We start from the raw sequence: 15,041 nt of genomic DNA, 5'->3' as shown, positions 1-15,041 counted from the left end.
GTTTCGATTCCTCAGTACCGCATACATAGAAAAAAGCTGGAAGTGGTGCTGAGGGTCAAGTGGTAGAGCTCTAGACTTGAGAAAGTTCAAGGACAGGGCTCAGGCCCTGAGCTCAAGCCCAGAACTGACAAAAAAAACTGTCCTTGAAAGTCGCTAGCTCCTTCACATTTGCCCCTCTTGGTATCTTTTGCCAAGACAAGAAAATAATCTGCTTAGCAAATCCTGAGAAAATTAACATTTAAACATGACCAAAATTTTATGTGACCCCTTAGACATGCAAAGCTAGTATTACTTGTGGTCATTTCTGTCCTGGGTAAGGGACTCTTTTGAAGTAATTAGTAATACCCAAGAAATATTGACCATATTTCATTCTAGTACTTCCATTTTTCAAATAGGAAGACAGTCAAGGCAACAGATGGGGAGAACATTTTATGCCTAACTGTTATAAATAGTTTAACAGTTTATTCCATGATATAGTTGCAGTTCTCTTTCTTTTCCATTCTGAATATTGAATCTCTGTCAAAACCCATCCCTTTTAACAAGCAATACAAATTATTGTCTGTTGAATAGAACTATAAATAATGGAATATAGTGGCAATGTTTGAGCCTTCTGAAAGTTTTACTTGAATTGTATACTATTATTATCATGAACATCTTATCTTTAGAAGAACCTCTTCTCTGGGGATCAGATGGAGTGGAGGACACTCTGACTAAATCAGCAATCCCAAATATTGTTGGGATTCCTCACAGTAAAATTTGCCTCATGACCACTTGGTTGGCAAGCACTAGAGGGGACAGAGGACAATATTCCTTGTGAAGGTGATTCATAGAGAGAAAGTACTAATAATGCAAAAGCAATAGAAGACAATGAAATATAAAATATCACATGAAATTAAAATAATGGCAATAAACTAGAACTACCACTTAGATGTTTCAAGTGTATTTGCTATATTATTGAAAATTATATTTAACAGAGCATCAAAAATATTTTGAAGATGCAGAATGTTACATATAGAACAAGCATGTGCTTTTTCCCTTAAAAATCTCGAAATTCAAATAATAGGAATGATCAGCCATCAAACTTGGACAGCAATGCTGCTTTGGGTGTTTCCAAGGAGAAATGACCCAGGAAACTTCAGATTTTATTTTTTTCATATATTTTTATTCTAATTAATAGAAGGGTTACATGATAGAAACTTCAGATTTTAGACTGCGGTCCAGTAGGAACTAGAAGTAGGCTAGCACTTACAAATACTGAAGGTCAGCTTTGAGCTACTTTTCACTTGATTTGGTTAAGACACTTTTCCACTCAGGTTCCAGAGGAAAATCAATGCCTAAGGTTCTAAGGTATTTATTAAGGTTATGATTATGGAGAAATAGTTCTTCTCTTTTTTAATATTCTTTTCTTATTGTAATTAATAGAAGGGTTACATTGTACTTACCGGATAGAAGGTGCATTACTTCACAAACATTGATACACCTTCTCATGTTTTTGTTCCCTTTCCCCCCCACCCCCTATAAATTGTTGTTAATTCCAGCACTTGTTATTCTTGTTATACTTGTTATATCTATCTGTGTTGGTGAGAAGGAGATAATGCTGATTGAGTTTGAATCCAGGACTTTGTGCATATGAGGCAAATACTTTACCACTAACCCACAACCAACCTCTGTCTTCCCTCCTTACAACCTTTCCTAGCCTCTGATATAGTCTACCTTCTGTTTTATGTTAGAGGGACTATGCAGTGCTTTATCTTTCTATGCCTGGAAGTTATATATTTTTTAATCTTTCTACTACTAAAATATCAGCCTAAATTGTAATATAGACCACTCCTTGGAGGGAAAAAAAACTGGCAGTATTTCTTATTCCTGTTTCTCAAGGTAAGATAAACTTTCAGCATTGGTTACATTATAGTTTCCTCAGTGAGATATTCTTGATTGTTTACCTCAGTGACAGGTTGAAGGTAATATGGGGTAATAAAATCTGAATTGTTTCTGTAGGTCGAGAAATCCGCTTGCCTCTGCGAATCAGAGGTGAAGGAATGGGACCTAAGATTCACTTCAACTTTGAATTGCTGGACATTGGGAAAGTTTTCATTGGATCTGTCCATTGTTATGAGGTGAGCAGAATTGTTCACTGAGGCTCCTGACAATACAGAGGAGCCTTTTAGTGTGTGCGTGCGTGCGTGCGTGTGTGTGTGTGTGTGTGTGTGTGTGTGTGTGTGTTGATAGTCCAGGAGCTTGAACTCTGGGCTTTGGCCCTGAGCTATTCTTTGCTCAAGGTTTCTGCTCTACTCCCTGAGCCATCGCTCTACTTCCAGCATCTGTGGCTAATCAGAGTCTCAGGGACTTTCTTTCCTGGTCTGACTTTGAACCACAGATCTCAGATCCCAGCCTCCAGAGTAGCTGGGATTACAGGTGTGAGCTACTAGCACCTTTATGTGATCAGTATTTCTGTGTGATTGGATATATTTGTATTTGGTTATTTGAAATTGGATAGGGAACGGGGGAAAACAAGATGAGGGGGGGAATGGGGGAGAGGGAAATGGGGACCAAGACATGTGAAAGGGTATCAATGTATGGGAATTAATGCACCATCTATCTGGCAAATATCATGTAACCCTTCTATTAATTACAATAAAAAATTTATTTAAAAAAAAGAGTGAACAGGTAAAAAAAAAAAAGAAAGAAAATGTCTACAGCCTTATCCACATGCCACTACTCATCCCCATTCAGACCCCCAGATACTGAGTCCTCTCCTAGCTGTGCTGTGCTGCTAGCTGTGCACCAGCTTTCCCTGCTTTTTGACTTCATTAAAAGCTAAAAAGTATCAAAGCCATAATTTAAATTGGCTTTATCCTCCTCATTTGGTATATCCTAAAGAAGAACACCATAAATACCTCTCCCCATCTGTTTAATGCTTGGACTCTGACAACATAAATCCTACAGCTGAAAGGAGAGAAAACTTTTTACTTTTTTCTAGAATGTCCTAATGAGGAGAACTGTTTTCACACTTCAGAATTCTCTTTGAATGCCCTCATCTCCAACTTGGGTTTGAAAACAGCTAATCATTAAAGTTTCTAAAAGAGACCTCCCTGCTTTGTCTTTCCAATTAACTAGAAACTGGAATTTTACAAGATGGCTTCATGTGGGTTCTTCATGATCAAAGCTGCTCCAGTGTTACCCGATGGCTTACTTAGCACCTAGGGCACATTTTTACACTGGATCTAACTATAAAAATTGAAGCCTTGTTTTAGAATTTTCAAATATTATTTGTGTTTGTATTTTGACAGAAGTGATCAACACAGTTATTTAATAAATGTCAAGTAGCTCTCATATCTCATGTGTGTGCCTGTCTGTGTATATGTACAGTATGTGTGCAATTTCTAATGCTTACAAAACAGTGAAAATAGATTATATTATGTCTGTTTCCCAATGAGAAATGTGTTAATGCCCTCAACAGTATCTCCACATGTGTGTGACAGTGCTGATGCCCTGCCATAGTTTTTGCAGAAACCCTGCAGAATGAGGAGTAGGCCTGGTGACTATTCCTGTGTTATAACTAAGTAAGCTGAGGCTCAGAGAAGTTTAACCGTTAAGTAGAATAATGCTAGATAAAGTCTAGAGCCAGTGTTCAGCAAGTGTAATCCTTTGGCAGAGTATCTGGAACACGAAGACACCATCTTCTGCTCAGCCACTCCTACTGTGTGCCTAGTGGAACAATGAAATGTGGCCTTATCTATACCCCTCTGGCAGAAATGAAAAGAGAATATAGAAATATCCATAAGCTGTATATAGGAGGTCATTCATTATCCATATGACTGAAAGAAGGGGAAAATGGATTCAAGGAATAGCAAAACTGACAGCCAGAAATGTGAGATAACTTGGCCAAGTCATATAGCCTGTAAATATTGAGAGCCCTGGGTTCCTGGCACCCTCTATCATGTTCTAGGACTTCAGGTTCTCAGCTTCCCCAGTCTTCTACCCTACAACTAACTCAGCTCTCAGCCCATCCTACTCTGGTTGTGGACAGTGTCCTTCATCTCCACATTCACTGTGTATCTGTGGCCTAAGTGACATGATGCAAAATGTAAACAGAGATGTTAAATTATGAGGAAGTAGAATAGAATAGGAACAAACAATTTAAACAACAAAATCAGATATATGATTCTAAAAAATAAGAAACATACTGCATGGAGGAGATGAGTCTCTGGGTAGGAGGAGATATTATAGTTCCTTTTGTTTGTTTTATGCTGATACTGGACCTTGAACTCAGGGCATGGTCACCATCCCTTAACATTTTCACTTAAGGCTGGTGCTTTGCCACTTGAGCCACACCTTTACTTTCAGTTTTTTGGGTGGTGGTTATTTGGAGATAAGTGGCTCACTGATTTTCCTGTCTGTGATGGATTTGAACTCCAGACCTCATATCTCAGCCTCCAGAGTAGCTGGTATTACAGTTGTGAGCCACTAATGACTCTAGTTGTTAGTAATTATACTCCAATAGTGCATTGCTAACTTCTTTGTGTAACACAAATCTACTTAAGGCCACCCTCCCGGGTTTTTATCAGTGAAGCAAACCACAGCCAGCTAAGGCGTTCCATGAGGTGATGCATCAGATTGGACAGTTGGGAGAGCTGAGCAGTAGTAGAGAAGGACATGGCCAAGTGCTTCTTATGAGGATATTTTACACTCTCTGCATATTTAAAGCTGATGCCTCATTGCATCTCTCAATTTATTACATTACCAGCTTGAGATGAATTTGAATAACTAGATTTCCCTTAGTCATTGCTGAGCTTAGCAGATACAGAAAGAATAAACCAAAAGTGTACATTATTCCATAGTATAATCTGGAAGGAAAACAAATGGGAGGTGAAGTTCTTCTAGAGTATACCCCTGTCCCAGGAGATAAACCCCGAATGTAAGAGTATCACCAGATGTCAACAGGCCTTAGAATAATGTCCCCAACTGTTTGCTAGATTCAGTATTTATAAGTAGTTATTCTTTTATCAGTGGTAGAATGGCATGCATGTTGTTGAATATGGGAGAACTTAGTGTTCAGAAACTCTGGGTACAATAGTCCTGTTAACCAAAACCAAAAGCAAACAAAAAGGAAACGTATGCATCTTCCCAGAAGGAACAATGCAGCATTCATGACCACTAATGCCTTTAAGTGGCCTTGGAGTTACCACTAATGTAGTATCAGTCTCCTTAAGCACAGGTAAATACTGTGCCCATTTTGCATAAGTTTATAAATAACAGTCACTGTCATTTATAAGCACTAATTGTCAAGCACTATTCTAGAAGTTACATAAGTTGATAAATTTACTCTTAAATAATATGAAAAGTTAAGAATGTTGTCTAAAGTTACATAGCTAGTAGGTCAATGGCAAAGCTGAGATTTGAACCCAGGAAGTTTGCTTCCAAAGTTTCTGACCATAATACAATTCAGATTTCCAAGTATGTTATAATGAAGAGCATGGGAAGTAAGCATAAAAAGACCAATCTTTTAGTATCTGCTTTGGTTCATCGGCTGTGTTCTGTTGGCACAAGTAGCTGTCTCTTCCCCTGCAGAGGCCAGTGGCTCTGTCTCACTCATGCTCCTCTTGAGTGGCTGCTAACCTCCAGGCAGATCCCTATTTCCCTAGAGCTCTGCCTTCGGATCAATGACAGTGGCATGCATCACATACTAGGCGTTTCCTCTGAGCTGGGCTCTAAGTGTACATCAACTGGTTTAACATAAACACACTTAGTGCCCACTAAGGTAGCTCTCCACCCCTCTTCATCTCCCAGCCTCACTTTTCACCACTACTCTCAAAACAGGAATCTAAATGAGTTGACCATCACTTCTCCATTCTCGATCTCCTTGCACCATTATCTGATGGATTTTGCCAAAACCCATCACTACCACTCTCTTCTTCAAGGTTAGAGGTGACCTCTAATGAAATCAAAATCTGAAAACTTTTCTGTTTATTTCTTTGACCTCTGTCCACATTTGCCTTCTTTCAGGAAGCTTGCTCCCTTAGCTTCCAGCCTGTTCCATGTTCCACTCTTCAACATGTACCTGACATGCCTTATGCCTTCCTGCTACCTGAGTGTGTCTGTGCAAGCATGGGTTATGCGATTCTTGCTCTTCTGTTCTGACTTTCAAAAAAAATTAGCATGCCTCTAAACTTCTCTTTTCATACTTGTATAGGAAAAATATTTACCTGTCTTGATTACTTTAGAGACAATATTTAAATATCCTTAAAGTTCTCTAGCAAAAAATCGAATTAGAATAACTCTTTTAGCATGAATATAATATAAATGTAAAAGCTTTCCTTTGGTCCTAATCCCTGCATCTTATTTTGTGTTGATATGAAAGAGTAAATACAGCCACATGTTTCCATGAAAACTGATCACAGGTCCCTTTACTTTTCCATCTTTATCTTTGGTTGATACAGGCAGTCATGTCCAACAAAGGCAGCATCGATGCCCTCTTCAATGTGGTCCCTCCAACCTCAGCCTTGGGGTGTTGCTTTGTTTTCAGTCCCAAAGAAGGCATCATTGAACCAAGTGGAGTCCAAGCTGTCCAGATCTGCTTCAGTTCTACCATCCTGGGGTACTTCGAAGAAGAGTTCCTGATAGATGTGAATGGAGCACCAGAGCCCGTGAAACTTACCATTAAGTAAGGGCTGTTTACGATGATAACTAACAAGTTTTCACATTCTTGAATTTTGGAACTAGATCATATATTGGATACCTAACAAAGGTTGATATGAGCACTTCAGTATAATGGAATGTGTTAAATTTTCCACTTATATTTTCATAATATGGCTATAGATGTTACTGGGATCTGAATTGTCCATAAGTTGTAACCTTATAAAACAAGAATTAAAACACGAGTATATAGATTACTCTGGCTGATCTAGGGTGTTTGGAAAAGTAACTTATTACAGTAATAGCTGGGGGAAATTGTTTTCTTGACTAAGCTCTGGTTGTGACCACAGTTTCTCTACATCTTCCTGTTTTGCTTTTATTTCAGGGAGACTCTCAAAATTCTCACCCATAATGTTTCTCAGAATCATGAGATTCCATTTATCTCCAAACCCATCACCAGCTTCTAAAAGAAACAGATCTACCCTCATGATGTTTTCTAAAATATTTAATGTGTTCAGTTGTATTCTAACACTTCAAACCATGAACCCTAATTTTGAAACCCCGATTAATATTCAGTGTCACAAGTAAATGCGTAATTTCACAGGCTGAAAGTATATGTGCAATATATCATCAATTTCCACCCCACATATTATTACTGATTTCTGTTATTACTTCATCAGAACTGTCTTAGAACTTGTGCCCCTAGAAATGTTGACAAAGTTTATAGATACTAGGATTGTTTCTTTCTTTTATAACCAGATTATTTTGTTCTCGATACCATCACTTTGGCTAATATGTCTTGAAAGGTTAGAACAAACATACTTTTGCTATTTCTATTTCCCCCTCCAATCACATAATACAGTATTTTAAGTGAATATATAAACAGCACTGTAAAAGTAATATAATTTAAAATGTCCCTATTAGCAGTTTTTCTCTGATATTTTTCTGTGCAATTTGATAAAGTTTTAACCATTACATGAGCATATATACTTGTATTCAACTTGCTTCATTTAACATAAAATAATTCATTATGACTGATGTATATGAAATTATCATTTTAATACTTCACTGAATTGATGCATGCAAGTCTTGGCTAATATTCAGAATATCCCTGTGAGAATTCATATGACTATATCCAAGTCCAATTCAATATAGTTCTCTCAGTTATAAAGGCCTTTGAACAAATGTGATTTATCTCTGGTTCTTTCAACCTCTGCACTGATTTAACGAATACTTTGTGCAATCCTGAAAGCTCCTTGTCTTCTTTCTTTAGCCTTTGTATAGTTCACATGCTTTGTCATCGATTTGCTACTACAAGTTTCTTTTCCAAGCTAAGCATCTAATCTGTAGGCATGTTGGACTTCAAGCTCAGCTGGATCCTAATTACCTTTCTGAGTGCCAGCCACTTCTTTGGAAACCACTTCCAATCATGAGAACAAATAGTCATGGGGACATCTTTGAGAGCTGGAACTTGCTGAAGTGTGTCTTAGCAAACCACTCTTCTCAGGCTTGTGATATCCTCTTATCACATTATAGTTAGAGCTAGAGCAGCTGAAAGTATCACTAGAACACCAATATATTCCATGTGGTGTGACGTGCCTGTGTCACCAACCTCCAGACCTTGGAGAATTAGATAGGTCTACCTTAAGATGTTATCTGGTACCTGTGTGTCTACAGCACTTAAAACCTTGGTACATGTATGTTCTGTTCTTACCTTTGGTCTAGATACTTTTAATATATGAATTATGGAGAAAATAGCTATTGCTCTAAAAGAAAATAAGAATACTTGGTTATTGGGGGGATTTTTTAATAAATAGATTGTCATAGATTTTCTAACTTGAAAATAGCAGATTACTGGGCACTGATGGCTCACGCCTGTAATTTAGCTACTCAGTAGGAGACTGAGATCTGAGGACCATGGTACAAAACCAGCCCAGACAGGAAAGCACGCGAGACTCTTATTCCAGTTAATCACGAGAAAACCAGGAGTGGCACTGTGGCTCAAAGCACAGATTTATAAGTTCACAGTTCTGTAAATTAGAGTGCCAACATGGATTTCATTGGCGAAAACCCAAGGTGTTGGCAGAGCTAAGTTTTTTCCTGGAGGCTCTAAGGAGAATCCAGTGCTTAAACTTCACAGCATCTTGAGGCTGTCTATTCTCATTGGCTTCTTTGCTTTCTGCCTTCAAAGTAAAAAACAGCTGGTTGAGTTTTTCTCACATTGCGTTACTCGGATCTCCTCTCTTTTTTTCCTCCAAGGGTCGGTAAAGACCCTTGTGAATATCTTGGGCCTAACATAATAGTACAGAATCATCTTAGCATCTAAAAATTCAGTCCATTAGCAACCCTAATTTCAGCTGCTACCTTAATTTTTCATTGCCATGTTACCTAGCATAATCCTAGGTTCTAAGGATTAAACTGTATACATCTTTTGGAACCATTATTCTACCTGCCACCTGAAGCAAACTAGAAACTGAAGAATCTATTACTTATTTTAAACTATTTTAATCTCTTCAAGATTGTCAAGCCTCACTCTAAGGGATGACTAGGTGCATATTTGGTCCTTCAAGGTCACCTAGTCTAGATAATACTAATAAATATATGACAATATCACAGCAAGATGGTATGGTAGGAATGAAACTATAAAAGCATGAATAAATTGACAGTATCATTGATCATTGGTGGTATCATTGATTTTTACTATATGACTAGACCTATAATTTTTATTTCTTGATAAGTTAATTACTTTATAGGTGATTCATCCAAATTAAGGATATGTCATTGGTTTGATGATCTGTCTGTTGTGTGTCTGCCTCGTTTGCTGGTGGGGATGGGGTTATCATTTTAACTACAGTATCATTTGTTAAAACCATGGTTTGAGGATTCTGAAAAATAATTTTGAGGTCCACTATGACAGATCATCATTTCATAGCTTTCTCAAATGTAGAATGGATTTACTGCCAAGTTAGGGTATTTTGGTTTGTACTCTCTTCTCAGTTCCTATTCATTAGCTTGAACTCACTGGATCATTTCCCTACTTTCCCACTTTTGTGTTTCAGAGGCTGTGTCATTGGGCCTACCTTCCATTTTAATGTCCCTGCTCTGCACTTTGGAGATGTTTCCTATGGTGAGTACTTCTGATTTAAATGTAGAAAATAGAGAGGGTAGATTTTTTTTTGTCTCTCTGTAAGAGGAGGAATGTTTGCAAAGCCCCTCTCTTACAGATAACTGTTAAGAGGGCCTAGAATTTTTCCTTTCTTTGTGGCAGTAGCATTTGGATGTGAAAATAATAGCTGTGTCCTAGGCACTGGGAGCTGTCAGACCTAGCTGTCTTCCCTTTTCCCTGAAGTGAGACAACAGAAGCCTTATGCTTCACTCCACTAGTTGAACATTCTGCATTCTAATATGTGCAGACTGTGATTTGCCAGTCTGGTAGCAAAGCTACTGCCTCACAGAGATATTCTCAAGTTTAAGGTGAATTCAGTGCATTGATTCAGGTATTCTATCACTCCTCTATGTTGGGATGTTACCATCTCAGTTGCTCTCTTGAGTCATTTATTTTTGTCTAAAATTCACCTCTAATAAAAATGCAGTAGCAATAGCAGTAGCAGAAGCTCTATTTATCCATTATGTTTTGTATTTTAGTCCTTGCTAAATGGATTACATGCAGTATTACACTGGCTTCTTTTAGTAATCCTATGAGGCAATCCCACCAGTTTAAAAATGAGATCAGAAGCAGAATTGATATATGCTTAAATTCATGCATTTTAACCATTGTCCCCACCAAAAGGGAAAAGATTGGTTCTTAGATGGTTAGTAAACATAGATACCAGTTGTTATGATCCTCCAAAATTCAATACTCCCCCAATAGAATCGTTCTTCAGTACTGAATTTTTCTTTAGGGAGACTTTAAATATATTTTAAATCTTATTTCCTGATTTAATTGAAAATTAATTTATCTTTTTTAAGTAGGTGATAATGGGAATGGGAGTTGTGAGATGCTAACTGAAATAGGTATTCTTTAGTCTTTTTTTTCTATTTTGTAGGCCCATCTACTTTGGGGGGAAATAATTCTTTAGGAAAGTCTTGTTCATAATGCCTTGTCAATTGCTTCACCAGGTGAGGGTTCTGACAGCTTTATTCCAATCACATTTCATGTACAATATCTTCATGAACATTATATTTACATAGGATATATAGTGGGGGGAAATCTATAGAAATGGTTTACAAGCATTTGCATGTTACTATAGTATAAGAAAGTGGCTGGAGACATTTTTCACAAACTTGTATCATATATATATATATATATAGAATATTTGAGTGATAGACTCTTCTGAAGGAAAATAAAAGTGATCTTCAACTTAAAAACACCTAATAGCCAAAATGAAGTAGACTCTCTCTAGACTTTGTGCAGTTGTGGCTCTGGGTGGTGAAAAATGTAAGGCATAAGCCCAAAGTCCTGCTCAGTCATCCTCTAAGCAATTCAAACCAAGACCATGGAGGGTTCTGGGCAATATCAGTATGATAACATACCCTTTCACAGCACTACAATACAAAGCTGCACAAGAGGATGATCGCACCATGTCAGGTACCTTGTGGTGGCAAAAGAGTACAAGAAGGTACCATCTCAGATTTGTGGGTATAGTTGGTGTAAGAGTCCTTTGGAATTAACAGAGGATTCCTGTGTAGATGATGTTTATTTCCGAATTTTATGGATTTTGTTTGTGTTTATTGGTCTCCCATATTCTGAATTATTTCTGTATATTACTACAAAATATCACTTCACTTTCATGGTGATCTGCAATACATTTGCCTTTGCTTTGTGGTGTTATTTTTTTTGGTTTTACTAGACTAAGAAGGAATATTCTGTCTAAAATACGTATGGATACTGCCCAAATCTCTCTGTTGTAGTTCAATTTTTGACTTTGCATGTTACTGAATCCATTGAATGCTCTCTTTACACAGAGTTCATTGTTTAATAGAGAGGCCATATTCTAAATAATGGGCCACCTTTTAAAAATAATTTTATTGTTTTTTTGCTGAACAGTTTTATGATCTATAGCTGCTAATTTCTTCAAGAAGTCTTATTAGGGGCTTTTTATCTTAGGTAAAAATATACAAATTGAAGGAAAATTGAATCTCTTGAGAATGTTGTCTTTTAAATCAGTAATTAAGTACTGGGGAAAATATGAGTTACCTCTGAGAACCCTTGAACATTCTGTCCAATCTTGTTAATTATTCCAAGAAAAGAAAAATGGAATTTCCCTCATTTATAAGGAAGAATATTATATCATTTATAGAGAAATGGATGGGGAAATTATATTAAGTGAAGTAAGTCAGGCCCAGAGAGACAAAAGACATATTTTCTTTCATATATGGAAGTTAAATCTAAATTATGTATATAGAAATGTATACAGGATCATATGCACCTATAAGCATATTAACTGAAGTATGATATAATGCAAATGCTGTAACTCCTTTGAACAGCTAACTTACCAAATGAATATCAGGAAGACCAAGGGGAGGGTGATAGACATAGAAGAGAAGAGGGGGGAAATATAGTCATAATCGATAATATATATTCTATGGAACCAGGAAACTTGAGGTGATAGATGGGGCAGGGAGGGATAAGAGAAAACAATAAAAAGGGTGATCAAGATGCACTGGACTTATAAACTGACATGTTGGATTGTAACTCCTTTGTACAACTACTTAGAGATAATAAAATGTGATATAATAAAAAGTATATCGATAAGAAAAATAAATGTTGACCTATCTTCTAGATAGTACTTGAAGGGAGCAAAGATGTCTAGAACTGTAGAATACTTTCATTCAGAAGGAGATACAAGATTGGATGCAGCCAGAAGCCTGAGAATACCATTTTTACTAGTAGTTGATCAGTCTTTAGCAATATCCCCTTTCTGAGGCTTCCTGACAAGCAGCAAAGGGGTATTACCAGATCCTAGAACAAGGAATTCTTCTAATGAGGAAGTTAAGATTAGCTTTCTTTTGTGAAAAGTGTCTGGCTTCAAGGAAATAGCCTAGGAAATAGTTTAAAGGACCATATATCAATTTATAGGATCCACTTTTTATAATATTCCCTCTATTAGCAAAATGTTTAGCCCACAAATGATCAGATAAAATAGGGTATAGTTTCAAGAGTCAATATTGGGCACATTGAGGAAAGTTAAAATAGCAATTCCATGACTGGGAAACTGCCTTTGTAGTCATTCCTCTGGAATTTCTAAGAATTAACATTTCAAGAGAAGTTTGTTTAAGGTAGAAGAGCAAGGTTTACCACCAGTAGAAATAAACCCTTGTGTTTTATGGATATAGATAATTCTTCTTGCTCTGAAAGTGGTAGCAGATACAATAACCCCCTAGGGAATCAAAAACCAGAGCTCAGTTTATTGCTTGCCCAACGATAAGGATTCAAATCTCGTAAGAAAGGAACATGAGGCTACTAGACTGAAGACAGGGAAGTTACATATAGCATGACAAAGTAGCTTTGTCTGAGGAAGGTAAAAGTTAGTTCTGGTCTCTGCCTGAATGGTTAGCTTGCTCTAAAGCAGATCACCAAGTCTCTCTTGGTAGAGGCTGCTATTTGATATTGTTCCAACAACTCTGAGGGCATGAGCCTCATACATGTCCAGAACTAGTTCTATCACCTTTTGGAAGGTTTTAGGTCACATAATGGGCAAAAACTACACCAGTGTTTGCTTTCACAGATGAGCAAATAAAAAATGGCAAGTACTTCATGTAAAATCTGAAAGCATAATATACTTTTACAAGACAATTCAGTAAATGAATACTACAGGTTCCCTCTTTGGAAGATGTGACAATCATTGGGGCTTATTTTGTGATCTACTATTTAGCCTGTTGCATAATATTCATTGGGATTTTTGGAGGGGTTGGGGGGTTGAACTCAGGGCCTTGGTGCTATCCCTGAACTTTTTGTTTTCATTCAATTATAACACTGGGGAAGTTGTCAGAGGAGGTCAATGGCCAAGGGAGGCTATAGAAATAGGGCTTTTCAGACTCAAAGGAACTTAGGCTCAATGGTTTCCCTCATTCGTCATAATCAGTAGAAACTTTGGGCTCTACTAGCAGAGATCTGCAATAGAGCAAAATCTTGATACATAAGGCCATATAGTATGAAGCTAATTGAAAGGACCTCCAGGATATTGAAACAAGCCATATAACGAATGATTGTTGTCCTTAATGTACTATGTTGTCTCTCATCTCCTTTGCTGTCCCTTGGTTGTTACAGTATCTCACTTTGTTATCTGATATATTGAATTTATTTGTATTTGGTTATTTGAAATTTGATAGGGAAGGGGGGAAAAACCAAGGGGGGTGGGGGGAGGGTAATGGGTACCAAGACATGTGAAAGGGTATCAATGTATGTGAATTAATGCACCTTTTATCTGGCAAATATCATGTAACCCTTTTATTAATTACAATAAAAAATTTAAAAAAAAGAAATAGGGCTTTTATTTCTCACCTCTTACTTGATTTTCTAGGATTTCCTCATACCCTGATCTGTTCCCTGAATAATACATCTTTGATTCCTATGACCTATACATTGCGTATCCCTGGAGATGGCATTGGCCCAAAAAGCATTCCAAGTTATGGGCATGTCTCAGACAACAGGAAACAGTCCTGGACCAGTGAAGAAACACCTGTGATAAAACCAAAGGAATTCACCATCTTTCCCAACCATGGCACCATTCGATCCCAGGCATTTGCTGCTATCAGAGTAAGTGCACAGCCTTCCAGCACAACTTGAAGGCTGGATTTCCAGACAGCCTTTGAGACCACAGTGACTGTCCAGGGACAGTGAGAGTGAGTGTCTCTCAAATAGTGGGAAATTGGGCCTACAGGAGAAGAAACCAGACACAAATACACAGGACAATGGATTTTCATTAGTCTAGGTGGATTACCTTCATCACAACAGTGGCTTCTAGTTATTTCTGGTGACCTGATGACTACTGTCTACAAGATAATACACCCACTAGTAGTAATGCAAAATTATGGTACTCAAATTTGATTTTCCTTTTCTTCAGACACAAACCCTTTTTTCTTACTAATATCCAAATAGCCAGCTTACTGAGATTTTTTTAAATGAACCTGGGCTTCATAGTCAACATAAATGTGATGTTTGAATCAGTGCTTTGAATAGGAAGAACAGTGAGAGCGCTGCTGAGCCCCAACCTCTAGTCCCATGCTTGGTTAGAAATCAAGACACACATTGCCATGTTATGGTCTGTGTCCAATAGCAAAATGATTTCACAGTTAACTGAGGATTTATCTTACTTCTTCAGTGAAGTCTAGTAATACTGAGAATTACTAAATTGAAATGTCATACTTTCTGGGAAAGAGAAATGGTAAGACTTCATAGCTAA

The 15,041-nt window shown here is 37.4% G+C and overlaps 1 protein-coding gene across 2 annotated transcripts in view; it reads left to right on the top strand.

Annotated features, from left to right (window-relative positions):
• Hydin (HYDIN axonemal central pair apparatus protein) overlaps nt 1-15,041 on the top strand; it is a 248,285-nt gene that overhangs the window by 89,686 nt on the left and 143,558 nt on the right. Inside the window, exons 11-14 of one of the 2 annotated variants that reach the window (XM_090357298.1) lie at nt 1,999-2,117; nt 6,441-6,664; nt 9,696-9,763; nt 14,160-14,395. In XM_090357298.1, coding sequence (XP_090213424.1) covers nt 1,999-2,117; nt 6,441-6,664; nt 9,696-9,763; nt 14,160-14,395 — 647 coding nt within the window. Of the gene's footprint in view, nt 1-1,998; nt 2,118-6,440; nt 6,665-9,695; nt 9,764-14,130; nt 14,396-15,041 lie in introns of those variants that run through there. The other variant, XM_090357297.1, reaches the window with a different exon arrangement.

The sequence above is a fragment of the Megascapheus bottae genome, chromosome 24, assembly GCF_031878675.1.
Source record: "Megascapheus bottae isolate mThoBot1 chromosome 24, mThoBot2.hap1, whole genome shotgun sequence".
Classification (NCBI taxonomy): Eukaryota; Metazoa; Chordata; class Mammalia; order Rodentia; family Geomyidae; genus Megascapheus; species Megascapheus bottae.
This window is presented reverse-complemented; position numbering and strand designations above follow the sequence as displayed.